At 58.0% G+C, this 24,220-nt stretch overlaps 3 protein-coding genes and 1 long non-coding RNA gene across 10 annotated transcripts in view; 2 read left to right on the top strand and 2 right to left on the bottom strand.

The window, feature by feature from the left end:
• Positions 1–5,610: 5,610 nt before the first annotated feature.
• LRCOL1 (leucine rich colipase like 1) lies at positions 5,611–9,443 on the bottom strand. Of its 2 annotated transcripts, XM_027052062.2 has the most exons (4): positions 8,717–9,443; positions 7,492–7,800; positions 7,287–7,409; positions 5,611–6,476 (listed from the first exon to the last, which is right to left on the bottom strand). In XM_027052062.2, exons 1-4 carry the CDS (start codon positions 8,804–8,806, stop codon positions 6,474–6,476), a joined length of 525 nt encoding a protein of 174 aa, XP_026907863.1. In that variant the 5' UTR covers positions 8,807–9,443; the 3' UTR covers positions 5,611–6,473. The 2 variants fall into 2 exon arrangements, with proteins under 2 accessions (XP_026907863.1, XP_053062154.1); XM_053206179.1 differs by lacking the exon at positions 5,611–6,476 and having other exon boundaries at positions 7,033–7,409.
• An 8,242-nt stretch (positions 9,444–17,685) lies between these two features.
• P2RX2 (purinergic receptor P2X 2) lies at positions 17,686–20,922 on the top strand. 6 transcript variants are annotated; one of them, XM_027052124.2, is made up of 12 exons: positions 17,686–17,911; positions 18,020–18,155; positions 18,256–18,327; positions 18,435–18,510; positions 18,581–18,677; positions 18,836–18,916; positions 19,041–19,179; positions 19,581–19,711; positions 19,865–19,955; positions 20,072–20,137; positions 20,218–20,295; positions 20,455–20,922. In XM_027052124.2, the coding sequence occupies exons 1-12, from the start codon at positions 17,736–17,738 to the stop codon at positions 20,557–20,559; spliced, it is 1,248 nt and encodes a 415-aa protein (XP_026907925.1). In that variant the 5' UTR covers positions 17,686–17,735; the 3' UTR covers positions 20,560–20,922. The 6 variants fall into 6 exon arrangements, with proteins under 6 accessions (XP_026907925.1, XP_026907923.1, XP_053061537.1 ...); XM_027052122.2 differs by having other exon boundaries at positions 20,218–20,922; XM_053205562.1 differs by having other exon boundaries at positions 19,581–19,955.
• Positions 20,923–21,940: 1,018 nt separating this feature from the next.
• LOC128312319 (uncharacterized) lies at positions 21,941–22,669 on the top strand. The gene is made up of 2 exons (XR_008291436.1): positions 21,941–22,186; positions 22,461–22,669. It is a non-coding gene; the product is annotated as an uncharacterized LOC128312319 (long non-coding RNA).
• A 929-nt stretch (positions 22,670–23,598) lies between these two features.
• Positions 23,599–24,220, bottom strand: part of POLE (DNA polymerase epsilon, catalytic subunit) — a 44,264-nt gene continuing 43,642 nt past the window's right edge. Inside the window, exons 48-49 of the mRNA XM_027052121.2 lie at positions 24,049–24,138; positions 23,599–23,916 (exon numbers count right to left, since the gene is read on the bottom strand). Coding sequence (XP_026907922.2) covers positions 23,803–23,916; positions 24,049–24,138 — 204 coding nt within the window. The 3' untranslated portion in view covers positions 23,599–23,802. The remainder of the gene's footprint in view (positions 23,917–24,048; positions 24,139–24,220) is intronic.

The raw sequence follows: 24,220 nt of genomic DNA, 5'->3' as shown, positions 1-24,220 counted from the left end.
GAGGCATCACAATCCCAGACTTCAAGCTGTATTACAAAGCTGTCATCATCAAGACAGTATGGCACTGGCACAAGAAAAAGACACTCCGATCAATGGAACAGAATAGAGGACCCAGAAATGGACCCACAAACGTATGGCCAACTCATCTTTGACAAAGCGGGAAAGAACATCCAATGGAATAAAAACAGTCTCTTCAGCAAGTGGTGCTGGGAAAACTGGACAGCGACAGGCAGAAAAATGAGCCTGGACCACTTTCTTACACCAGACACAAAAATAAACTCTGAAAGACTTAAACGTAAGACCTGAAACCATACAAATCCTACAGGAGAACAGAGGCAGGAACTTCTGTCACATGGGCTGCAGCAACTTCTTACTCAACACGTCTCCAGAGGCAAGGGAAACAAAAAAAGCAAAAATAGACTGCTGGAACTACATCAAAATAAAAACTTTCTGCACAGCAAAGAAACAATCAACAAATCTAAAAGGCAGCGTAGGAATTGGAGAAGATATTTGCAAATGACATACGGATGAAGGGTTAGTATCCAAAATCTATAAAGAACTTCTCAAGCCCAACACCCCAAAAATGAATGACATTTTAAAAAATGGGCAGAAGACATGAATAGACATTTCTCCAAAGAAGACACACAGATGGCCAACAGACGTGAGATGCTCGATATCACTCATCGGGGACACACAGATGAAAACCATGACGAGATACCGCCTCGCACCTGCCAGAACGGCTAACGGTAACAACACGAGAAACACAGGTGCTGGCGAGGATGCGAGAAAGGGGACCCTCGTGCACTGTTGCTGGGAATGCAGACAGGTGCAGCCGCTCTGGAAAACAGAGTGGAGCTTCCTGCAAAAGTTAAAAATAGAAGTCCCCTATAACTCAGTAACCGCACTACTGGGTATTTACCCCCAAAATACAAAAACACTAATTCAAGGGGATACGTGCGCCCTTTATAGGCGCATTACCTACCACAGCCGAAATACGGCAACAGCCCAAGTGTCCATCAGCTGATGAACGGAGAGGAAGACGGATATAGGCAACGGGATATTACTCGGCAATCAAAAACGAAGTCTGGCCACTTGCAAGGACATGGGTGCAGCTAGAGTGTGTTATGCTAAGCAAGATAAGTCAGAGACAGACAAATACCGTATGATTTCACTCCCATGTGGAATTTAAGAAACAACATAAAGGAAAAAAAAGAGAAACCAAGAAACAGACTCAACCGTGGAGAACACTCGTGGTTGCGGGCGGGACGTGGGTGGGGGATGAGTGAACTGGGGCAGTGGAATTGACAGTACTTACGATGAGCAGCGGGTGATGGGTGGAACAGGTGAATCACCACGTTGCACACCGGAAACTAATACAACACTGCGTTAACTACGCTGGATTAAAAAAAATTAAAAAAACATTTTTGATGTTTATTTTTGAAGGAGAGAGGGAGACAGAGCATGAGGGGAGAGGGCCAGAGAGAGAGGGAGACACAGAATCCGAAGCAGGCTCCAGGCCTGAGCTGTCAGCACAGAGCCCGACCTGGGGCTCGAACTCACCGACCGTGAGATCAAGACCTGAGCCGAAGTGGGAGGCTTAACCGACTGAGGCACCCAGGCGCCCCTGGAATTTAAAAATATTTTAAATGTATCAAACAACAGCAACAACAAAAAGGCACTGGTGGTGAAGACAATCAGTCTCAGCACTGTTTGTCCCCAGACCCACCAGACTTCAGGGGGCACGTGACACTGGTGCAGGTCAGGGCTTGGCTTTAGGTAGATTCGGGTCCACACAAGCCCGCTACCGTGTCCCGACCTCGCCCCACGCGGCCCTGCTCCCCCCACCCCTACCCGCACCCCCACCCGTGAGGCTCACACATGCACGGTACTCACCCCGTCCGACCGCCGCCTTGGGAGCCAGGGCCCACCTCCCCCCACCTCTGCATTGCGTCAATTGCGTCAAACACGGAGGGAGCCCGCCCACCTCTGAAATCGCTTTGCAGGCGGCCCGGAAGTGGGTGAGAGGCAGTCCCCAGGTGAGCTCGCTGTTCGGAAGTGCCGGGTCTCTGCAGCAAACAAGGCTCCCAGGTGCCTGTCGTGGAGGGGTACCACGGTGCGCGCGCTGGGCTCGGTGCTGGCGAGGCTTCCAGATCCCTCCGCTCTGCCCTCCGGCAGAAGGGATCCACGCCTTCGTGCGGACTGGCGCTTGCAAACAGGCAGGTGCCACGTCCCCCACCGGGCCACGCCTGCGAACCGGCCTCTCCAGACCCTCGCCTGTGCGGCTGGAGCCTGCTCAGTAGGCGCCCCGTCGGCCCGCGGAGGGCAGCTGGGGGTATCAGCCTGTGGAGCGCGGGGGGGTCTGGGGCCACATGCACGGCCTGCAGGCTGGAGGGGCCACCACCCACACCTCTCTCTTGGATGCCCCTCTCAAGCGGCCAAGCGCAGTCCCAGCTTGGAACGGCCGCCTGAGGCTCCGGGCTTACCCTCCTCAAGGCTCCCAGGTGTGTCTTATCAAAGGACAGCACCGTCCGGGGGCTCAGGGCCACCCGGGCCAGACAGTCCCCGTTCCTCCAGCTCCGGCTGAAAGGGTAGCACACCCAGCTCCAGCTAGGCAGGTTGCACCCACCTGGGGCGCAAGGATGTAGGGCACATGGACCCCCTACGGCCGAGCCTGGAGACGCGGCCACACCCCACCCGCGCCGCGCCCGCTGTCCTGGGCTCCCCTGACCCGGGCAGCTCGTACAAGCGGGATACACACCCCGGCAGCCAGCGGAGCCCTGGACCCCGGTGGAAATCCGGAAGAGCCGGAATCACCCAGCAGCCTCCACGATGAAAACAGGCACCCCCTCCACCCACTTTCTCAGGCGACGAAACGCTGCAGTCCGTGCCCCCTGCACCTGGCTGCCTGCCTGAGGGGTCCCGGGGTTACCAGGAATCGAGGCTCCCGGGCGTCTCTGGCTGGAAACCAGCCACCCCGGCCCCTCCGACCGAGGCAGCGTGCTCCCCCGCCTTTACCTTTGGGGTGAAACAGGCACAACTGTGGAGCGGAGGGCGCGGAAGCAGGCAGAGGCCTGGGACAGCCGGGCGCCCCTCCCCTCCCCAGACCTCTCCGCACGTTCGCTCCGTTCTAGGCACCCGCGGGGCTCGCACCTGCGCACCAGGCCCCCCTCCCGCGTGTGTGGAGCCGGGGCCCTCTGCCTGTGGAGCCCCGTCCACACCAGAACCACCCGGACAGCCTTCCAGGAGGAGAGATCCCAACCCGAGAATCTCTCTGAGCCAGCAGCTTGAATGCAGCAGCAGTCAGTCCTCCCCGGCCTCTCCAGCCATCAAGGCTCCCCTCCCCGGGTCTTTGGGGGAGGATTCACTAGGATTCACCAGCCCGCTGGCCCCGCCCAGACCTAGAAAGGTAGTACACTTGCCTCTAGACCGGCCTTCGGGGGGGCACATGTGCCCGAGTGTGAACTAAGTCTCTGAACGAGGCCGACCCAGGCCCCAAGCAGCCTCCTCCTGTGACCTGGCCCCTTCCTACAGCCGCCCTGTTCCGGGCCCCAGGCTGTGCCACCTGCGTGGCCTGCACATGTGCCGTCCGCCCCTTCGGCCCCGGGGACACCCCAGCCCCGTGGAGATCCCGACCCACCCTAGGATGCCCACACCAGGACCGTCTTTCTGATGCGGCACATTGTACCTAGCACCAGTCAGTCCCCAGGTGGTCCACTTGCCCGGTGGGTGCCCCGGCCTCTCCAGCAAGGGAGGCTTCTGACCCGACCGTCCCCCTCGACCCCCGCCCAAGCACGCAACCTGCTCTGGATCCGGGGCGAAATGTGCCGTTGTGGGGGATCCTGCTTGGATCGAACAGATGCCGAGTGGCTCTGGGAGCAGCTCCCGGACCCAGGTTCTGCAGTTGGCCGCGCTTTTGAGGTCAAGACCTCCCCCAGCCTGCACCGCCCGCGCATGCGCCCTTGGCCTGCGGCGCCTGCACATGCGCCCTTAGCCTGCGGCGCCTGCACTGCGCTCGGGCCTCCAACGTCTGCACGTGCGCCGTTGGCTCACTGTCTGTGGGCCTCCAGCTGTACGCGCACCCAAGTGGCTGCCAGATCCCCTTGCCTGTGGTCCCTGGGGGGATGCTGTTCAGAGGCCCGGCTGTACTACGCTTCCCTGTTTCAGGTCCAGGCTTCCCTCGGCCGAGCGGCTCACTCGTTCTCAGCCAGGCGCTGGGTACACCTGTGCCGTCAAATGGAACTTGGATGTTACCTATCTTTTCACACACGGGCCTCCAAATGCAAGCCTTCCTCTGGTGCTCAGTTAGAGAAATCTCTTCCAAACCTTCAAGAAAAGGGAACTTGGCTTTTGGATGATAGGAGCTGTGTTCAGCTGCTAGAAATACAGGCGTGGAAAACAGTGACTTTGGTCACGAACTTTGGTCACAGGGGTCTCCCTGTGAATCTGGCACAAGCAGTGGGGACAGTCAGGACTGTCACTCCGCCGTCTGTCCTGACAGCCAACACGTTGTATGCCCTTCTCTGCCCCCTGTGGATCTCTTTGGCGAAATGTCTGCGCAAGTCTTTGGTCTACTTTTTAATTGGGTTGTTTGGTAACTGTTAAGTCCCAAGAGTTTTTTTTAATATACCCTGGATATAAGCCCTTTGTTAGGTTAACAGTTTCCCTTAACGGTTTCTGTCCTAGGGGCACCTGCCGCCTCAGGTGGAGGGGCACGAAACTCTTGATCTCAGGGTCTTGAGTTCCAGCCCCATGTTGGGCATAGAGATTACAATAAAATGAAATAATGAAATGAAATGAAATATAAAGTAAAATATAAAATAATAAGACAAAAAAATAGCGGTGCCTGGGTGACTGTTGGTTAAGCGTCCGACTCTTGATTTCGGCTCAGGTCATGATTTTGTGGCATGTGAGTTTGAGCCGCACATCGGGCTCTGCACTGACAGTGCTGAGCCTGCTTGGGATTCTCTCTCCCTCTCTGCCTCTTTCTCTCTCTCAAAAATAAATAAACATTTTTTAAAAGCACGTGGTTTCTGCAAGTTTTAATAAAACCTATAAAATGGTATGTATCATAGAATGAAAGTTCTTAATTTTAGGGGTTTATCTACCTTTTCTCTTATGAGTGACATTTGGTCACATCTAAGAACTCTGTTGAATCCGAAGCCAAGAAAATATCCTATTTTTCTTCTAAATGCTTTGTACGTTATGTTTTACACTTACATCTGTTCTTTCCTTTTTTTTTTTTTTTTTGCTATACTTTATGGCTTACCCCACCTGCTCTCATTATTAGCATAGAAGCAATGGCTTCTCCTAACTTTCTCTGCAACAATCATCTTAGCTCAGGCTAAGGAGGAGGGAGGAGAGGAGAGGAAGGAAGGAGGGAGAGGAAGAGGGAAGGAAGGAGGGAGAGGAAGGGGAAAGGAAGAGAAGAAGGGGGAGAAGGAGGAGGAGGTGGGAAAGAAGGGATAGAAAGGGGAGGAAGAGAAGAGGGAGAGGAAGGGGAGGAGGAGGGGGAAAAGGAGGGGAGGAGGAAGGGGGGAGGGGAGGAGTGGAAGAAGGAGGAGGAGGGGAGGAGGAGGAGAGGCAGAAGGGAGGAGGGAGAGGAAGGGGGAGGGGAGGAAAGGAAGAGGGAGAGGAAGGGGGAGGGGAGGAGGAGTGGAAGAAGGAGGGGGGAGGGGAAGAGGGGGAGGAGGAGGAGGGGCAGAAGGGACGAGGTGGGGAGGGAGGAGGCGAAATATTTTTAAGGCGCCCAGAGAAGCAGCCCGGTGTCAGCATGGGTGACAGGAGCCCCAGAAGGCAGTTGTCCGGGTGCTTCGCCCCAAGGCCCTGCACTCTGGGAACGCCAAGAGGGCCCTGGCGGGAACGGGCTCTGAGTTAGCCAGCGCGTCTGCTCCCAGGGAAGCGGCAGGACCTGGGGCCCGTCCGGGGAGTCCTGGCTCCACTCTGCTCCCGTGCTTGTGTTTCCTGTCGGGCAGCAACGCTCAGGGGAGGCTTTTCGGTTTGGGACAGTGGGCGGATGATTTCTACCAGCCAGGACAAAACGCCCCGTGGGGAGGGCATGCCCCTGCTCTGCCCCTTTCCCTCCAGGTCAGGCTTGTCTCTGCTGGACGCACATTCCTAGGCAGGCAACCTGAGCAGGCTCCACCTCTCCACGGTCTCCACGTCTTCTACAGATTTGTGTTACTTTATTGTCTGAAAAAAAATGGAAGTGACGAAGTGCCTTGACTCGGTCAGCGGGGCTCACTGATGTGAGGCCATCAAGCTGCAGGTTCCCCGGAGCTCCGTTCGTCCTCACGGAGCGGTCTCCAGAGCTCGCTGCTACGACAGGACGGGCGCGTCTGACACCTGCAGGTTTTCACAGCCCAGAACGAGGGGCGGGAACCACAAGCTGAGCTCCCAGCTAAACACAGGCACGAGATCCAGGCTGAGCTTCTCCCGGGTCCGGACTGGTTCTTCCACGAAGATGAGTTTCCCCGTCACTAACGGGGCAAAGTTAGAAAATGCACAGGGAGATACGGGGCCCGTCAGGCACCCAACACCGCCCCCACCCTCACCCTCACTGGTGGAACCAGCTCGTCTGGGGCAAGGACCACACAGGGAATCCAGCATTTACACACTGCGGTGAACACCTGCTGTGCCCAGTGCTCCCCTGGGAGCTGATGGTGCCGCAGCTCCAAAGAGGTCGTATGTGCTCAAAAATGTGCTCCTTAACCCTGGGAGCAGAGACCCCTTCATAATCGGAAAGAAGTTTTGGATTCCGGCATCAGACCATGTACTTAAGCACCCACACATCACTGCACCCGTGCGTTCTCTCAGCAACCCCCCAAGGCCCATCTCCAGGGGCTGTGGCCCCCTCCCCATCTCCGACCCTCCCCACCTCTGCCCACCCCCTCCCCATCTCTCACCCCCTCATCTCCGAAGTCCCTTCTTCCACCCCCTCCTTCTGTCCCCAACCCGCCGCCCTCAGCCCCATGTTGGGAATCCTGGCACCTGGTGAGGTGGGTTCACCACCCAGCCACGCATCAGATGGCCCTTTCCCAGGCGGGGGCACCTGTTCCCTGCCGAGACCCCGAGGGACCTGTCTGTGACCTGTTTCCTTTTCGGAGGCCTCATCCGGGCCTTCCTGCTCAAGGAAGCGGACGTGGAGGCCAGTGTCCAGATGGCAGAGGACAGCCTCTCCTGGAAGGGGACACTCCGTGGGTTCGGAGAATCCCGTTCACTTGGCGCAGGCCCTAGGGCCAGTCCAGGGCTCCGGGCAGCCTCTCCACCCGGGCACCGGGGGCACTCACCAAGATCAGGCATTGAACCAGGATCCCTCTCTGGGGGACGCAGCGTCGGTGGCTGACCTCGGTCGGAGCGAGGCAACACCTGCTCTGGCACTCGTCATCGTTGGTGCAGTGGCTCCCGTTGGGCTGGGGACACAGAGCTGGAGCCTGGCGCCCGCCTCCCGCCCTGGCCCCGGCCCTCCCTGCCGCGGCCCGGCCGCCGGCTCACCTTGCGCCAAGGCTGACACTGCAGGAAGATGGTCATGGGTCTGCAGGTCAGCTCGGAGCCGGAGATGCTGAGCACACAGCAGCGGCTCCGGCATTCGGAGTGCTTGGAGCAGGCGTGGCCGTTCGGCTGCCCACCGCCGGAGGGGAGACCCCGTTCTTTCCGCCGGCCCCCTGCCCCCTCGGCGGCCAGCTCTGGGTGGCGGGACCCTCCTCCACCTGGTGCCGGCCAGCCCGCTCGGGCGCCTTCTGCCGGGCCCGGCCCTGGAGGGAGCCGGTCTGGGTGGTGCAGAGCTTCTGTGACTCCAGGCTGCTGGGGACACAGCAGTGGCTCGGGCCCTCCAGGCGATCCTCACGGGCCTCGCATCCCCTGCAGACCCAGCGCCCAGTAGGGCTTCTTGATTTAGGAACACCCTCCCCTCCTTTCTGCTTCCCTTCCAAGTTCCCAAACGTCCCAGACCTGGCGGCGCTGATGGCGGGGGGAGCCAGCGGAAAGGGAGGGGAAGAGAACTAACGTGGTCTGTGTGTGGTGAGCCACGCGGACGGGAGGTAAACCAAGGCACAGAGGACGAGAGGAGGAGCAGCGGAGCGGGGAGGGGAAGAGCTGCCACGGACTCTCACAGCTTCTACGGACCCAGGAGGGCGGGGCGGGGTCACGTGCGGGCAGGAGCCGTGGCTGGCCCTCACCCAGGTCCTGGCCCGGCCGCTGGAGGCCCCCTGCTCCTGAGGCCTTTGATGGAAGTTCTCAAGCTTCGGGTCGCAACACCCCTTTGCAAACTCAGCAAACTACTGAGGCCCCAGAGCTGTTGTTGGTGTGGGTCCCTCGTAACGACTTTCCCCGCGGCGGGTACTCACTCAGAGTTTTACGTATTTGTGTGTAAACTTAGTTAAAAATAGGAACTCCAGCCCGTGTTCACCTACAGAACAGCTTCTTATGAAACACAAGTCTATTTTCCAAAGCAAAGCAGAACGTGCTGAACACGGAGTGGCCCCACCGGGCACCTGGCACAGCGCTACCTGCCTGGCTCCCCGGCCTGTGACCGTCATCGTCGGGGACCCTGCGGCCTGGGGGAGCCAGCGTCAGCTGTCCTGGGGGCCCAAACGCCCGGGGGCCTTCTTTTCCAGAGAGCCCAGACAGGATTCGTGGGGGCAGGCACCTGCGGAGAGGAGCCGGGAACCCCCAGAAGCCCGATTGGGGGCCACCTCCGCTGGGGGGGGGGGGTGCTTACCTTATGCAAATGGAACACGGTCTTGGGCCTCCAGGCCAAGGACACAGGCAGCAGGTAGAGCAGCAGCAGCAGACGCCTGGCGCACGCCATGGGGCTCCGGGCCTGTCAATGCCCTAGATGGCTCTCCCTGTCCCCCACGGCACCTGCGTGGGCACCTGCTTCCTTCCCCCCTTCCCAGTCTTTCTCTCGCAAAACAGGTTTTTTACAGTAACATTTTCTGGAGCAGTTTTAGGACTACAGAAATTGCGCAGAAAGTACAAAGACTTCCCATACAGCCCCCTTCCCCCTGTTTCCCTAGTATTACGTCAGCGGATGCCGGGACATCGGCTACAGTTGGTCAGGTGATACAGATACATTATTACGAGTTCCCGAGTTCACTGCCGGTGCAGGACGTTCTGCCAGTTGGACGAAGGCCACCATATTAACACACAGTATTTTCACTGCCCTAAACCCTCTGTGCTCTGCCTGCTCAGCCTTGCCCATGAAACCCCAGCAACCATGGATCTTTTGGGATTTCTTTTTTGGTCTCGTAGTTGTGCCTTGTGCCTTTTCCCCAGTATCCTAGAGCTGGAACCGTACAAGATGCAGCCTTTCCAGACTGGCTTCCTTCACTCACTTGATAGCAAATCCCTTTTTATCGCTGAGTGGAGAATGAATTTTCAACACCCCTTTCTCCTGGGAAGGATCGTGCCCTCTCTGAGTTGAACAGGAACCTCTCTGCTTGGCATCAGAGAGCACCTACAGGCTGTGCAACCCTCCTGTGAGTCCAGCTCCTCTGCCCTCCCCCCCCGCCCCCCCCCCCCCCCCCCCCGCTGAGGCAGGCAGGTTGAGCCATGAGCCCACGCCCTGCAGTTGGGGGAGCAGGCGCGGCAGCCCCCAGGCACGGGTGAGTCTCCCGCCCCGATGGGGGAAGATGGCCAGGAGTCCCAAGTCAGCCTCAGATCCAAGCCTCAGCCGCCCCTGCCCACGCGCAGGGTATTTGGCCGATTGTCTGGCTATTCATAAAGCTGATGGTTTGGCCTCCAACTTTGCCCCTAGTTCTTTTATCTTTTTTTTTTCTCAATATTTATTTATTTTGAGAGGTGGGGGAAGCAGCAAAGAGGGAGAGAGAGAGAGAATCCCAAACAGCTTCTGCATCATCAGCACAGAGCCTGATGCAGGGCTTGAATCCACGAACCGCAAGATCATAATCTGAGCCGAAATCAAGGGGCTTAACTGACAGACCTCCCCCCCCCCCCCCCCCGCCAAGATGCCTCTCTTTTATCTTTTAAATTAAGTGATGGAGTACCTGGGAGGTTCAGTCTGTTGAGCATCCAACTCTTTTCTTTTTTTTCTTCTTTTTTTTTTTTGAGAGAGAGAGCGGGTAGAGAGAGAGGGAGAGAGAGAATCCCAAGGAGGCTCCACACCATCAGTGCAGAGCCTGATGTGAGCCTTGGACTCACAAACTGTGAGGTCATGACCTGAGCCAAAATCAAGAGTTGGATGCCTGAAAGATGAGCCACCCAGGCGCCCCCGAGCATCCAACTATTGATTTCGGCTCAGGTCATGACCCCAGGAGTTATGGGATTGAACCCTGAGTCGGGCTCTGTGCTGGGCATGGAACCTGCTTCCGATCGTCTCTCTCCCTCAAAGTAAATAAATAAATAAACAGATAAAATAAAACTGAAGTGATAGTCACAGAACATAAAGTTAACCATTTTTAAATTTTTATAAATTAAAAAAGAATTTTCAAATGTTTATTTTTGGGAGAGAGATAGAGACAGAGAGACAGAGCATGAGCGGAGGAAGGGTAGAGAGAGAGGGAGACACAGAATCCGAAGCAGGCTCCAGGCTCTGAGCTGTCAGCCCAGAGCCCGACGTGGGGCTCGAACCCATGAACAGTGAGATCATGACCTCAGCTGAGGTCCGAGGCTTAACCGATTGAGTCACCCAGGCGCCTCCATAATTTTTTGTAAAGTAAACAATTCAGGGGCCTTTAGTGCATTCTTAACAGTGTGCAAGCACCACCTCTATCTGGTTCTAGAACATTCCATCATCCCACAGTCCAAGCTAGACTCCTGTTCTAGAACCCTCCTCAAGTCTGTCTTCCCGCCCCGTGGCCGTGCTCCCCTCAGGACCACCAGCTCCCAGCCCAGGGCCCACGAGCCTCAGACTCAGTCCTGCCTTTGGTTTCTGTCCCAGGTGCTGCAGGCCCTTGGGGTGGGGGTGGGGGGAACGGCTGAGCCTTTCCAGGACCTTGCTGCCCATCTATGAGGTCAGTGGTGGCCTCTTGTTGTCCCATGGCGTGTCCCCTGAGCCTCTGGTTTCCAGATGATTCCAGTGAAGATGTGCTCATCTTGCCCCTTTGTTCTTTACTGGGGTCACTTGCCCCGCAAAGCACAGTGGAAACCTGTTGGTTGTCTCCTGGTCTGTTCAGGTCCCCAGGCCAGGAGCACCTCTGACCACAAGACAAGTCCTCCTGGGGCTGGAACTGAGAAACGCAGAAGGTCCCCAGGGAGAAAGGCAGACACACCGTGTCCTCGCGCGTGGGGTGACGCAGATGGACGAGGGGAGCTCAGGAGCTGGACAAAACAGTGGAGCCACACGGGACGGCCCAGGGACAGCCATTTCTGGGCAGGCTCCCGTGGGGAAGCTTGTGAGGAGGCGGGAGCCAGAGCCCATGGCAGGGTTGGGGTCAGGGAGCCGGCACGGGGGCCCCGAGGACTCTGTGTACCTCCTGCTCAAGTCACATCAACAGGAGCGCCAGCAGAACCAGTGAGGCTGGTATTTTCCAGAGCGCCTCCACACTCAGTCATTTGGCCTCCACAAAAATCTCCGGAAACGACCCGCTGCCCGTGCGACATGTGGATCCCCGTGAAGACAGTTCAGCAACACAGGACATCTCAGGCCAAAGGAGGCTATCATCGTCTATCGGGTTTTTGTTTTGTTTCGTTTTTGGAAAAAATAGCAAATCACAGCACACATCAGCTGAGTTTCGGGCTTTCTGCAATTTTATACTTAAATTTATCTGCACTCCGTTCGAGATAGTTCAGAAGTCACAAAAGCATTGCTAGACCATTTTGTTCCCGAGTTTTGCTAATTGGTTTCAAAAGAGGTACAACATCGTGAACGTGGAGCCCTATTCTGATCTGCAGCCACCAAAGAATGACAAAGACACGGGAGAGGAGAGCAGAGGGAGGCTGCTGGGCGCAGCACGAGCAGGGCCAAAGCTGTTTCACTTCTTACCTTCGGAAAAGCACTTCGAAGTCTATTTCAGCGTGCGCGTGCTACCGGTGTTTAAACGTTTTCCCCTCAAGAGCAGCAGCTGGCAGTCAGGACATACGTGTGCCGCGTGTGGCCCCAGATGCCGGCAGGTGTGATGTGTGAGCTTGTGGGTTCCCTGCACGGCCCGCACGGCGGATGGGGAGTGCGGGCGAAGCCTTCTGGGGTGGCCTCCGTGCGTTCCGGGAGCCGCTGAGGCCGCCCGCATGGCAGCTCCTGCCAGCACCTCCCAGACCCCCAGGCCCTGGAGGCCACCGAACTTACAGAACATTCAGAAACAGCTCTTACGAGGTCGCCAAGTATCTCCCTGATGCAACCCAAGACCCACCTTTTAGTCCTGGAAGACTGAACACACAGACGGACAATGGCCGGACCGTCTTTGAAAGTGGGACTCGGCCCCCGGGTCGCAGCAGCCAACCTGGAAGCCAACTGCCGTCTCTCAGCTGGCCCTCGGGAACCAGCACTGGGACAGCGGCTGCAGCGTCCTCAAGTCAGGACCAGCCCGCGAAGCCAACGATGCCCCCTGAGCAACCATGGGACACCCGTACCGGTCCGCTACGGCTGCATAACAAACACCGTGAGCGGGGTGGGTTCAACCACGGTTTGTTCCTCACGGTCCTGGAGGCTGGAGGTCCAGATCTGGGTGTGGGTGGGGCTGTCCCTTCCGGGGCCCTTCTCCTGGGGTGTGGACACATCTCCCTCCGTCATGCTTACACACCGGGCCGCGTTCCATTCTGCTGACCCCTGGGCCTCTGTTCTCCTGATCCGTAAGCTCCATGAGCCAGCGCTCGAGGGACAGTGGAAGGGCTGTGGGAACTCTTTCTGTCCCCTCACTGCAGGTCAAGGCTCTCAGATGCCCCTAAGCACATGTTCCAGAGAAATGACACTAGACAACGGAGTCGGATAAACGTTCCCGACAATAAATGGGCAAACCTGCAGCCACGGTATCAGTGCCTTCATATTACATCAAATGTAAAGAATATGAGTAATACAACTATATGAAAGCTGGATTTAAATCACAACTTGGATATTTAAGAATTTAAAACTTGCCATGTTTTTTTGTACTTTGAACAGGGCAAAAAAAACCTTTATGGTCTCTGATTTCTCATGGGCCCTTGAAAAGTTCACAGGCCGTTTATAAAACTGGGCCTGATGTGCCTGGTCAAACAGCCATGCCCCACAGACACCCACTGTCCCCACGGAGCGGCTCCAGCCCATGCCGTCCACGGCAGCAACAAGGCCAGCAGCCAAGAGGTGGGTGCAGCCCAGGTGTCCAGGATGAAAGATAAACAGAACGTAGTCCATCCATACAATGACATGTAATTCACCTGAAAAAGGAGGGAAATCCTGACACGTGTCACAACCTGGCTGGGCGCTGAGGACGTGATGCTGAGTGAAATGAGCCGGTCCCAGAAGGACAGACACTGCAGACTTCCGCTTGTAGGAAGACCTTAGAGCAGCCAGATTCATAGAAGCAGAGGGTAGAAGGTGGGTGCCGGGCGCTGGGCCACCGTCAGCGTGGAGCGGGACAGAGCGTCAGTCTCGGAGGGCGAGACAGTGCTGGACGTGGACGGTGGCCCCGGCAGGGCGGTGCGGGGGTACCTGGTGCCCCTGAACTGTGCCCGTTACGGTGTTTACAATGGGAAAATTTTTATGTGTATCTCACTGCCGTAAATCAAAGGCTACCGGCACTGCTCAGAGGCCCGGGAGGCCCTGAGGCGTAGCTGTTCCTGAACTTGGAAGAACAGGGCATTCACAGCCCCTGCTTATTCTTAAATATTCTTTTATTTATTTATTTATTTATTTATTTTTTAATTTTTTAAATATTTTATTTATTTTTGATAGAGAGAGACAGAGCACAAGTGGGGAAGGGGCAGAGGGAGAAGGAGACACAGAATCCGAAGCAGGCTCCAGGCTCCGAGCCGTCGGCACAGAGCCTGACGTGGGGCTCGAACTCACAAACCATGAGATCATGACCTGAGCCGAAGTCGGATGCTCAACTGACTGAGCCACCCAGGCGCCCCTTAAATATTCTTTTATTAATGCAGTCTCTTTCCTTGGATATTTGTGTATAAATCTCTCAGAGCAGACATCTTTCCACAGTCTTTCCTTCCAAACCTCAACACCAAAATATGATTCCATAGTATCTCAATCTGGCAAATAAAAGCTTGATGCCAGGGGTGCCCGGGGGTGCTCGGTCAGTTGTGTCCGACTTCAGATCAAGTCAAGATCTCACGTTCGTGAGTTCGAGCCCCGCGTCAGGCTCTGTGCTGACAGCTCAGAGCCTGGAGCCTGCTTCAGATTCTGTGTCTCCCTTTCTCTCTCTGCCCCTCCCCCTCCCCCACTGTGATCTCTCTCTCCCTCTCTCTCTCTGTGTCAAAAATAAACTTATTTAAAAAAAGGTTGATGCCAAATCTTGCCAGAAATCACAGACGCCAATAAATTATTCCCTGAACTGTGACTCCCATATTTCGAGCACGAACCCCTCACACTGGGGCCTTACCCGTCCTGCCTCCTTTGCCACCTCCAAGGAAAGGCAGTGTGGCCCGGACCGGGGCAGTCGGCCCAGGGCAGCAGCCTCCGCACGCTTACACACAGGGAAGCAGACCACACGGGCAAATGCGTGAGGCTGGACACTGCTCGCAGAAAATCTCTCCCTGGCCGCTGATAACTGCTCAAGTGTTCAGTGCTCCTTTCTATCGTGGGCTCCACCTGCCCCTCTGTAAGGGAGACCGGCCAAGCCGTAACTCCAGAACAGACTCCAGCCCCCAAGGGAGAATCCACAGGACCAAGGCCAAGGGAGTCCCAGGCAAAGCGCCACAGACTCACCAGGGCGAGGCCCACCCTCCTCTCCTACCTCCTTCCTGGCCCCACCTTCCAGCTGACCAGATGGAAGCGGACGAGGCCGGGCCACACAGGAGCCCAGGAAGCTGACCACAGCTGCTGCAGGCCAACCGGCCAGCCAGCCAGCACTGGGTCAGTGGCTGTGGCTTCCCCAGGCTTTCCCCTCTTCCGACTCAGGACCAGTCAAATATGCCCTTAGGAATTGATCTAGCGGGATGCTCCCACCCCACCCCACCCCCAAGTCCCCTGGGGGCACCTGCACCAGCCTGGAACTACCAGCATCCGCACACACCTGCCTGTGGGTGGCCGGATGCCAAGCAGGGGTTTGTTCTCATCGGGGGTGGTCTTCGTTTCTCTCTGCGGACGTCGTTCATTCAGTAAACATGTATTTACTCACTGTTGACTATATGCGAGGCTCTGCCCAGGGAAAGATTGCGTGCGCCCGCCCCTCCTTGCCCCCAAGAGTGCTTGGTCTAGTTTGGGAAATGGTCGTGTCAACAAAGAGATCAGGCAGAAGGAGGTGGGTGGATTAAGAGCGAGGAGGGGGTGTCGGGAGCTGGGACGGTTAGCGGTTAGCGAGCGGCCCCTGGCGGCGGGTGGGCAGCCGCGTCTGGACCTGCAGCCGGCGGCAAGCGCTTCAGGACGCGGGGCGGGGTCGGGGCTGGCGCAGGAATGAGGGGCAGGCGGGGGCGGGGGGCTGGGCGAGAACCCAGAGCGACCCCGGCCCGTCGCTACTGGGGTGTCGGGGATCCGCGTTCGCGCAGCGTTAACAACGCGCGCCAGAGCTCGGTGGCCTGAAAGGGCAGTTGGTCACATCATCTCTCGGGGCGTGTGGGTTGGCCGGGCGTACGGCAGGGGCCCTGCGGAGTCTGAGCGGCTCTGCGACCCAGCCCGGGAATCGGGCCACGAGCAGGAGGGAGCCCCGGAGGCAGTGGGCGGAGACGCAGGCGTGGCCGGGGGGTCCTCCGGGGGCAGCTGCGGGGTCGAGGGGAGCAGAGTGGGGGGCTGGTAATGGGTCTGGGGTTTCCTTTAGAAGCTGTGAGTGTTCTAAAATTAGATTGGGATGTTTGTACCACCGTGTGAATATACTAGAAACAATGAATTCCGTACTCCAAATGGGTAAGTTGTATGGCGTGTGAATTTTATCTCAATAAAGCTGTTTAGAAAAGGAAATCTAATTTTATTTTTACTTGGGACTTTTACTTATAACTAGGCTGTTTTTACATTGTTATTTACAGATATGTTTATACTATTCTTGCCGTAGAGTAATATTTCCGGTTAACCAAACGTCTTAAAATTCAGTTGAATAACTTTATTTTTTCACTTGTAAAAGGCCTTTTTAAGTAAAAAAACAACCACAAAAAAAAACTATTATGAGACTCACTCCTCCTGACTAATTTCTTTAACGTATTTGAAAGTTTCATGCAAATTATAAATTTAAAAAACATTTTTAAATTATTTTTAATGTTTATTTTTGAGAGAGAGAGACAGAGACAGAACATGAGTGGGGGAGGAGCAGAGAGGGAGACAGAATCCGAAGCAGGCTCCAGGCTCTGAGCTGTCAGCACAGACCCCGACGCGGGGCTCGAACTCGTGAACCACAAGATCATGACCTGAGCCGAAGTCCGAGGCTTTTTGTGAGCCACCCAGATGCCCCTCAAATTATAAATTTTAATGGACACCGTGGCTGTCCTTACAAATTCCGTGGTTAGGGTCTACACTGGTTTTCTCCCAGCCTGGAGAGTTTGCCTGGTGTTTTCATTTGATTTTTTTTAATGTTTATTTTTGAGAGGGAGAGAGAATCCCAAGTAGGCTCCACACTGTTGGTGCAGAGCCTGATGTGGGGGCTCGAACCCACAAGCCGCGAGATCATGACCTGAACTGAAATCAAGAGTCCCACACTTGGGGCACCTGGGTGGCTCAGTCTGCTATGCGTGCAAGTTCACCTCTGGCCGTGATCTTGGGGTTTGCGGGTTTGAGCCCCGCATCCGGCTCTCAGCTGTCAACGCAGAGCCTGCTTCCGATCCTCTGTCTGCGCCCCCCGCCCACTCTTCCTCTCTCCCGCTTGTTCTCTCAAAATAAATAAACTGTAAAAAAAAAAAAAAAAAGGTTAATTAGATGCTAAATGAATTTCACCTAAATAAAGCTGTAAGAAACGTGTCATTTTGTGAAATACCAAAATAACGAAATGGGGTGAAGATATAAAAGGGTTCAAAAAAACCCACAACCACTTCGGTTTGCAAAGAAAGCGGAAATGGACGGAAGCGGGTAAAAGCAGTTAGGGGCCTCAGCCGAAGTCCAGGACAGACGCGAGGGCTGGGCGGCTGGGTGGAGGAGGGGCGAGAACTGCCGGCTCAGAGCGCGCCCCTGACTCAAGCAAAGGGGCCGTCTGGGCAAAGGAAAGGACCCAGGTTTGTGCGAGCCTGGCGGGGGCGGGGGGCCGGGGGTCTCTGCCGAGCTGCGGAGAATCCAGGACTGCCCTTCGGAAATCCCCTCCTGAGACACCTAACCCCCCACGGTGTTCGAAGTCAGGGCACTGGACACAGGGACGGCCCCTCGGGGTCAGGGCGCGCCGCCGTCAGACGCCGCCGGAGACGCCTGGAGGCCTGCGGAGCCTCGCCAGGTCTTCCTCCCGCGTCTCAACAATGTCCCCGCGGCTCCGTGTCCCACCCCAGGGACGTGCGGGCCCCCGGGGCGGGTGGGGCGAAGGCCGCCGCCCGCGCTATGCCCGGGCCGCGCCCACCTGGAGACACCTGCCAGGTGCGCCCCCGCGCGCCCCAGGCCGCGCGGCCCGGCAGGGGTGAGGGGCGGGGCGCGCGAGGCCACGCCCCGGGGCGGTGCCGCGGGGCTCCCCTGCCCGCGCCCCGAGCCCGCAGGGTGCGCCCGCGTCGCGCCCCGGGCGGAGCTCCGGGCCATGGCGGCCGCCGAGCCCAAGCCCCCCGCGGGGGCGGCCGCGGCCGGGCGCCTGGCCCGAGGCTGCTGGTCCGCGTTCTGGGACTACGAGACACCCAAGGTGATCGTGGTGAAGAACCGGCGCCTGGGCGTCGTGTACCGCTCGGTGCAGCTCCTCATCCTGCTCTACTTCGTGTGGTGGGTGCGGCGCGGCCGGGGGGCGTAGGGCCTCGGGGCCCCGGGAGGCGGCGGCCGGCGGGGGGAGGGTCCCGGGTCGCCTCCAGCGCGGCCCTGCCCGTCCCGCAGGTACGTGTTCATCGTGCAGAAGAGCTACCAGGACAGCGAGACGGGCCCCGAGAGCTCCGTCATTACCAAGGTCAAGGGCATCACCTTCTCCGAGCGCAAAGTGTGGGACGTGGAGGAGTACGTGAAGCCCCCCGAGGTGCGCCTGCCCGCCCCGCCCGCGGCCGCGCACCCCGGGACGGGACCGACCACCCCCTCTCTCTGAGCCTCGGCCGACCATCCCCTCTTTCTGAGCCCAGGGAGGCAGCGTGTTCAGCATCATCACCAGGATCGAGGTCACACCCTCGCAGACCCTCGGAACCTGCCCGGAGGTGAGGCCTGGTGGAGGGCAGAGCTGGGGCAGAGGGAGGGGCCCTGCCTGCCTGGTCAGCTTGCCCCAGAAGGCTCGGGGCCCCTGACCCAGGCGGCTCCTCCCTAGAGCGTGAGGGTTAGCAACGCCTCCTGTGACACGGACGAGGACTGCGTAGCGGAACAGCTGGACATGCTGGGAAGCGGTCAGTGCGCGCCGGCTGGGGGTGGGGCGGGGCGGGGCCCCTCGCCCCCTGAGCGTCCATCTGCCCGCAGGCCTGCGGACCGGGCGCTGCGTACCCTACTACCAAGGGTCGGCCAAGACCTGCGAGGTGTGGGGCTGGTGCCCGGTGGAAGACGGGGCGTCGGTCAGGTGCGCACGCCCAGTGACCCCACCTAGCTGGGACGCAGCTGACACCCCAGCACGACTCTATTTTGCTCCTTTCTCTCCTCACTGGCCAGGACTGGGGATGTGCCGGGGAGGGGTTCGGGGTGGGGGAGACTAAACACACCCAGTCTGTGCCTCCTCAGCCAATTTCTCGGCAAGATGGCTCCGAATTTCACCATCCTCATCAAGAACAGCATCCACTACCCTAAATTCCAGTTCTCCAAGTAAGAACCACCAGGCTGTGGTGACCACGGGTCGGGATGGGAGCTACGTCCTGGGAATGTGGCGTTTGTGGGTTACAGAGCTTCTGCCCCCTCCTCACCTGATGTGGCTGGGCCCTGTCCTCAGAGGCAACATCGAGCACCGGAAGGACGGCTACCTGAGACGCTGCACGTTCGATGAGGTCTCCGACCCCTACTGTCCCATTTTCAAGCTGGGCTTCATTGTGGAACAGGCCGGGGAAAACTTCACGGAGCTCGCACACACGGTGAGGCGGGCAGCCGAGGGAGTGGGCGGGCCAGCTCTCCTCCAGGTGCTGGCTCCTAGCTGCAAATGGAGGGTCTCCATTACAGCCAGCCCCCTTTGCGGTCTTGGCCAACCCTGGCCCTGTTCGGGCAAAGGAAAGAGAAACACAATCGGCCGACCGGTCTGGGCATGCATGGCTGCTGCTAAATTATTGACTCCTGGTCACACAGCTGGCCACCAGCATACCCTTGTGCTTCAGAAGCGGGCGGGGCGCTTGCCAGGCACTCCTGGCTCTCGGCCCTGAGCGGCCCGAGGTGCCCCAAGATGAGCGCCCCGTGCACAGTCTCAGGGCAGGACCCACGGCTCTTGGGGGTCCTCTGTGCGGCCTCCCTGACACCCATCCCTGTGCCCACTTCTGGGCAGGGTGGTGTCATCGGGGTCATTATCAACTGGGACTGTGACCTGGACCTGTCAGCGTCAAAGTGCAACCCCAAGTATTCTTTCCGGAGGCTTGACCCCAAGCACGTCCCAGCCTCGTCTGGCTACAACTTCAGGTACCTTGGCCTTGGGACACCTGGGTCCTCATCTGCCCTGGCTGTGGTGGCTCTAAAAGAACAGGGCAGGTGCTCCAAGGTCCAGGGGAGCTTCCCATCTTGGGTGATGGGTGGGCGCCCGCCACCGTGCTCCTCAGGGTCCTGCTGTCCCAGGTTTGCCAAGTATTACAAGGTAAACGGCAGCGCCACCCGCACGCTCATCAAGGCCTATGGGATCCGCATCGACGTCATTGTGCATGGACAGGTAGGCCAGCCTGCTTTGCCCAGGGCCCAGCTGGCACGGCCTCATCTCCCCCACCCTCCCTTGAGCCCCACCTGCCCCGGACCCAAAAACCATCTAAGGCAGCCTCCTCTCCCAAGGCAGGGAAGTTCAGCCTGATTCCCACCATCATTAATCTGGCCACAGCACTGACCTCCATCGGGGTGGTAAGGAAATGCATGCTGGGCATGGGGGGCTTGGGTGGGGGGGTCTCCTGGGCCCTCACGTGTCGGTCTTGCTGGCCCAGGGCTCCTTCCTGTGTGACTGGATCTTGCTGACGTTCATGAACAAAAACAAGGTGTACAGCCATAAGAAATTCGACAAGGTGTGCAAACCCAGGCGCTCCTCTGGTAGCTGGCCTGTGACTCTGGCTCTTGTTTTGGGCCAGGCTCCTCCCCCACCCTGTCCCTGCTCTGCAGACCCAGGCCAGTCCCTGGCCGCCCCGCCCCCATGGCCTTGCCCTGCCTCTGCCCCTTCTGAGCAGATGGCCGACGCCCCTGAGCAGACTGTGGGACCAGAGTTGTGTGCCTCCGAGCCTTCCCGGCAGGACTCCACACTCACGGACCCCCGAGGTTTGGCCCAGCTCTGAGCCCACCACATGCCTTCCATCATGCTGTGTCCAAGGCGGGCCTGATGGGGTCCTGAAGTCTGGTCCCGAGACCAAGCCGCCAGCTCCCCTGGGCCCTGCCCATGCACCTCAACACGCTCTGAGAAGCTGGGAACGAAAAGACCCCCCGCGCAACCGGGCAGTGGGCGGGCACGAAATGGGTGGCACCGGATCCTGGCTGGCCCCCCAACGTCCCCGGGGCCTGGAGGAAGGGGTAAACTCCTGCCTCCTCCTCCTCCCTAGCTGACCTCCTCACAAACTTCTCACCCCTCCCCACCCAGACCTTTTGCTTGCTTCATAGCCAAGAAGTCACATACCCAGAGTCCAATAAACCTGTGTCCAGAACCTCTGGCCTCATTTTTTGGGAGAAGCATTTTGAGGTCCTGAAGACATAAGCAGTAGAGGGTCCTCGTGCATGGGAGCTGTGGGTGCCTCTGGTCTGGTCTGGTCTGTCCTCTAATCAGCCTGGGTGCAGACTGCATGTTGTGTCCAAGCAGGGGGACAGAGGGGCAGGCAGAGACTGGGTGCATGAAGAACCCAGCACCTGCCCTTCAGACAGCTTGCTTACCAACCTCCTGGGGTGGGGGGGGTGATCCCAGACCCACCCTCAAAACATGTGCAAGGATGGGGACTCTGGAGGAAGGAAGACAAGGGGTAGGTGAGGGACCTTGAAACAAGGACCCAGGCGGGGCAAGAAGTTGGTGCTGGGGGAGGGGGATGGTCATGGTGAGGTTGAGGGGGAGCACAAGCCAGCAGATAACTAGTTACCACACCCTCAGATGCCACAATGGTCATTATATTCAGTGGCGCTGCCTGGTGCCTGTCTGGCCAGGCCCCCCTCCCCCAGGGGCCGCCAGAACTTGGCTGGGTGGCGGCTCCCCTAGCAACACGGATGGTGAGCACACAGGTCTATGGCAGCACATGCTGTGCTTTGCACAGACTCCCTCAGCCAGGATCCCTCTTCCGAGGTTGAGCGATAGCTCAGGGGGTCCCCATGTCCAAATCATGCTGGCAGGTGGCCAGAGCTGGCCATCTCACCTGCCCACACCCAACAGGGGGGCCAGCAACAGCACACACCTGAGAAGCCCCCCCCCCCCCCCCCCGGCCACCTTGAGGTGAGGATTCCTCAGTCACCCAAATGCCTGCAATACCCTGTGTCTGGCTCCCTGATGTCCAGTTTTGGAGAAACTGGCTTTTCCAGTTGGGCCTGGGCTGCAGCTCAAGAACCATGGCCAGGGGTTCAGGTTTCCCATTCCCAAGCACGAGAGTGACCCCAGGACCCTTTGCTGTCCCAAATGCTCCAATCCCTAAGCTGGCCTCTGAGGGACCCACCCGGCACCCTCTGGCCCTGTTGTAAGGACAGGGAGTGGTATGCAGGCCCCCAGCCCCTCCCCTCTCCTCTCTGGGGACATCTCTGCTCTCTGCTGCACTTCCAGGAAGCCTAGTTAGCTCCCCTCCCCATTCCAGCCCTAATTTGATTTGATCTCCATCTGGGGGCTGATGCAGGCTCTGTCCACCTTCCAGCCAGTGTCAGGTTTCTCGTGGCCACAGGGCCTGGGCACACCCGGAGCACAGGACCCAGGAGCCAATGCACCCAGTTGCAACAGAGGTCAGTCTTCTTTCTGTCCTCGCACAAACACATGTAAAAATTTTCAGGAATGCAAAATCCAAAGAGTAAAACTGAAGTTAAAGTGTAAAATACTAGGAGATACTTGGAGAAGTCAGGCAGCAATGATGAACTCGAGCCGGGCCCCAGAGCGGACGCTGGCCCACGGCTTCCGTACGGCCTCCCTGGAGGCTGCCCATTTGGGGTCTGAGTTTATGATTCAGTTAGCCTGTGTGTTGCCTTGCCAACCTGGCCATTCTTCTTTTTCCACTTCCAGTCTCATTTAGTTAAAAATGAAGCGTGAGGTGCCTGGTGGCTCGACTCTTGATTTTGGCTCAGGTCATGATTCCAGGGTTGTGGGGTTGAGTTCCGTCAGCGGGGAGCATGGAGCCTGCTTAAAATTCTGTCTTTCATCCTCTGCCCCTCCCCCACCCGCTCACGCTTCCTCTCTAAAATAAAAAAATAAAACCTAACTACTAAAATGAAGTGTGGAGTTGGGTCTTTTGTGCTGGGGCAGGTGACGACAGAGGGACCAGCTCAGCAAAGTCTTCCTGAGGTCACTGGGACGCAGACTCCCCTGTCTGGGCCTCCCCCCCTTTTCCAGCCCCACCACAGGGTCAGCAAAGAGTGAGGTCCCACATCTCCGCGCTGCACCGGCTCTCTGAAGAAACTGGTGGCAAGTGTCCAGGTTTAAAGGGGCCATGGTCCCGACTGACGCTCTCTGCAGGTGAGGGCCGCTGACCCTGGGCGTGCATGCCCCGAGTGGCCCCTGGAGGACGGGCAGGCCCGCAAGGGTCGGAGGTCTTGGACTCTGAAGCTAAAAAGCCAGAGCAGATCCGCTAGAAGCCCAACAAAACTGCTGCTGCCGTTTTATTCCCGTCTCTTCCCCCAACCAGATCCCTCAAAGCGGAAGGAAAAAACCGACTGTCTTGCATGTGAAGGATTTCCCTATAAACCCAAGTGCTAACAGATAACGTTAAAGCCTGTGACAAACACGTGCATCCTCCCACCCATGTGCGGCAGTCTGAGCCCGGTGCTCGTGTCTGTCCCCACCCCCACCTGCAGGTTCAGAGGGCAAGGGTGCCACACCCAATTCCAGATCTTGCTGCTGCAGACAAGGTGACTGCCATGATGCAGGCCCCACCCCTGCAGACCCTACACTGACCAGAAAGTCTCCAGACAAGAAGCCTAAGTCCTGGGAACTCATTGTGGGAAAGATGTCCAGGTCCCCTCAGGGTTTGGCTCCGGATTCCCTGGAATCAGGTCCCCTCAGGGTTTGGCTCCGGATTCCCTGGAACAGGCCCACATCCTGCTGGCATCCAGCTATGAGACCGTCTCCGTGGTCACAAGTGATGAGAAGCAAGGGCTGCAAACCCCACTAGTCATCACCAGACAGAAGACCCCCTCAACAGCAGAAACTGCCCTGGAGACCCCTCTCAGGCCAAGAGTGGGCTGCCCTGACCACAGCTGTCGGCCTAGGCAGCCCCAGGTGGAGCCACTTCCTGCTCTGGATGGCTCGTGCTTCTCTATGTGACCTGCTCCTTTTCCTTGGTGCTCCGTCCTGGCCAGGGTCACAAGTCTGGAAGTCAGGGCAGGGAATGGGGTCGCTGCTCGACTCGCTAATGGCCCAGCTGAAGGTTCTTCTGCAGCAGCCACTCCAGGGTCTCCATGAGGTACGACATGCCATAGTGCTGGGCAATGTTCTGGAAGATTCTAATCTGGTCCATGAAGACCTGCAGAAATGACCGAGGAGGCACAGGGATGCAAGGCACAGGCTTGGGCATGTAGGGAGAGAGGCAGATGGCAGAGACCAGAAAGGGCAAACGGGAGGGGGGGGGCAGCCAGGCCAGCCGTGGGACCCCCACCTTGGTGCGGATGGTGAGGGCGAAGTCCCCGGCACAGCTGCAGTACACAGGCATGTTGGTCTCCTTCACACCCCGGCACTTGAGGCAGATCTGCAATGAGGAGCAGCCCTGGTCACCAGTGTCCCCTTCTGGGCCTGTGGTGGCCAGTGGTAGCCAAGAGCTCGGCATGCCC

Source organism: Acinonyx jubatus, chromosome D3 (genome assembly GCF_027475565.1).
Source record: "Acinonyx jubatus isolate Ajub_Pintada_27869175 chromosome D3, VMU_Ajub_asm_v1.0, whole genome shotgun sequence".
Taxonomy (NCBI): domain Eukaryota; kingdom Metazoa; phylum Chordata; class Mammalia; order Carnivora; family Felidae; genus Acinonyx; species Acinonyx jubatus.
The sequence above is the reverse complement of the archived record's forward strand: the minus strand, read 5'-3'. Positions and strand labels throughout refer to the sequence as shown.

Bases quoted from the DNA above. Each gene is read 5' to 3' on its own strand.
- LRCOL1 (XM_053206179.1), bottom strand. From the start codon at position 8,806: ATGGCGTGCGCCAGGCGTCTGCTGCTGCTGCTCTACCTGCTGCCTGTG. The intron at 7,801-8,716 runs GTAAGCACCCCC...CTGTGTCCCCAG, and splicing joins CCGTGTTCCATTTGCATAAG to CAGCCTGGAGTCACAGAAGC. The intron at 7,410-7,491 runs GTGAGCCGGCGG...CTGTGTCCCCAG, and splicing joins AGTGTCAGCCTTGGCGCAAG to CCCAACGGGAGCCACTGCAC.
- P2RX2 (XM_053205561.1), top strand. From the start codon at position 17,736: ATGGCGGCCGCCGAGCCCAAGCCCCCCGCGGGGGCGGCCGCGGCCGGG. The intron at 17,912-18,019 runs GTGGGTGCGGCG...CCCGTCCCGCAG, and splicing joins ATCCTGCTCTACTTCGTGTG to GTACGTGTTCATCGTGCAGA. The intron at 18,917-19,040 runs GTAAGAACCACC...CCCTGTCCTCAG, and splicing joins CCTAAATTCCAGTTCTCCAA to AGGCAACATCGAGCACCGGA.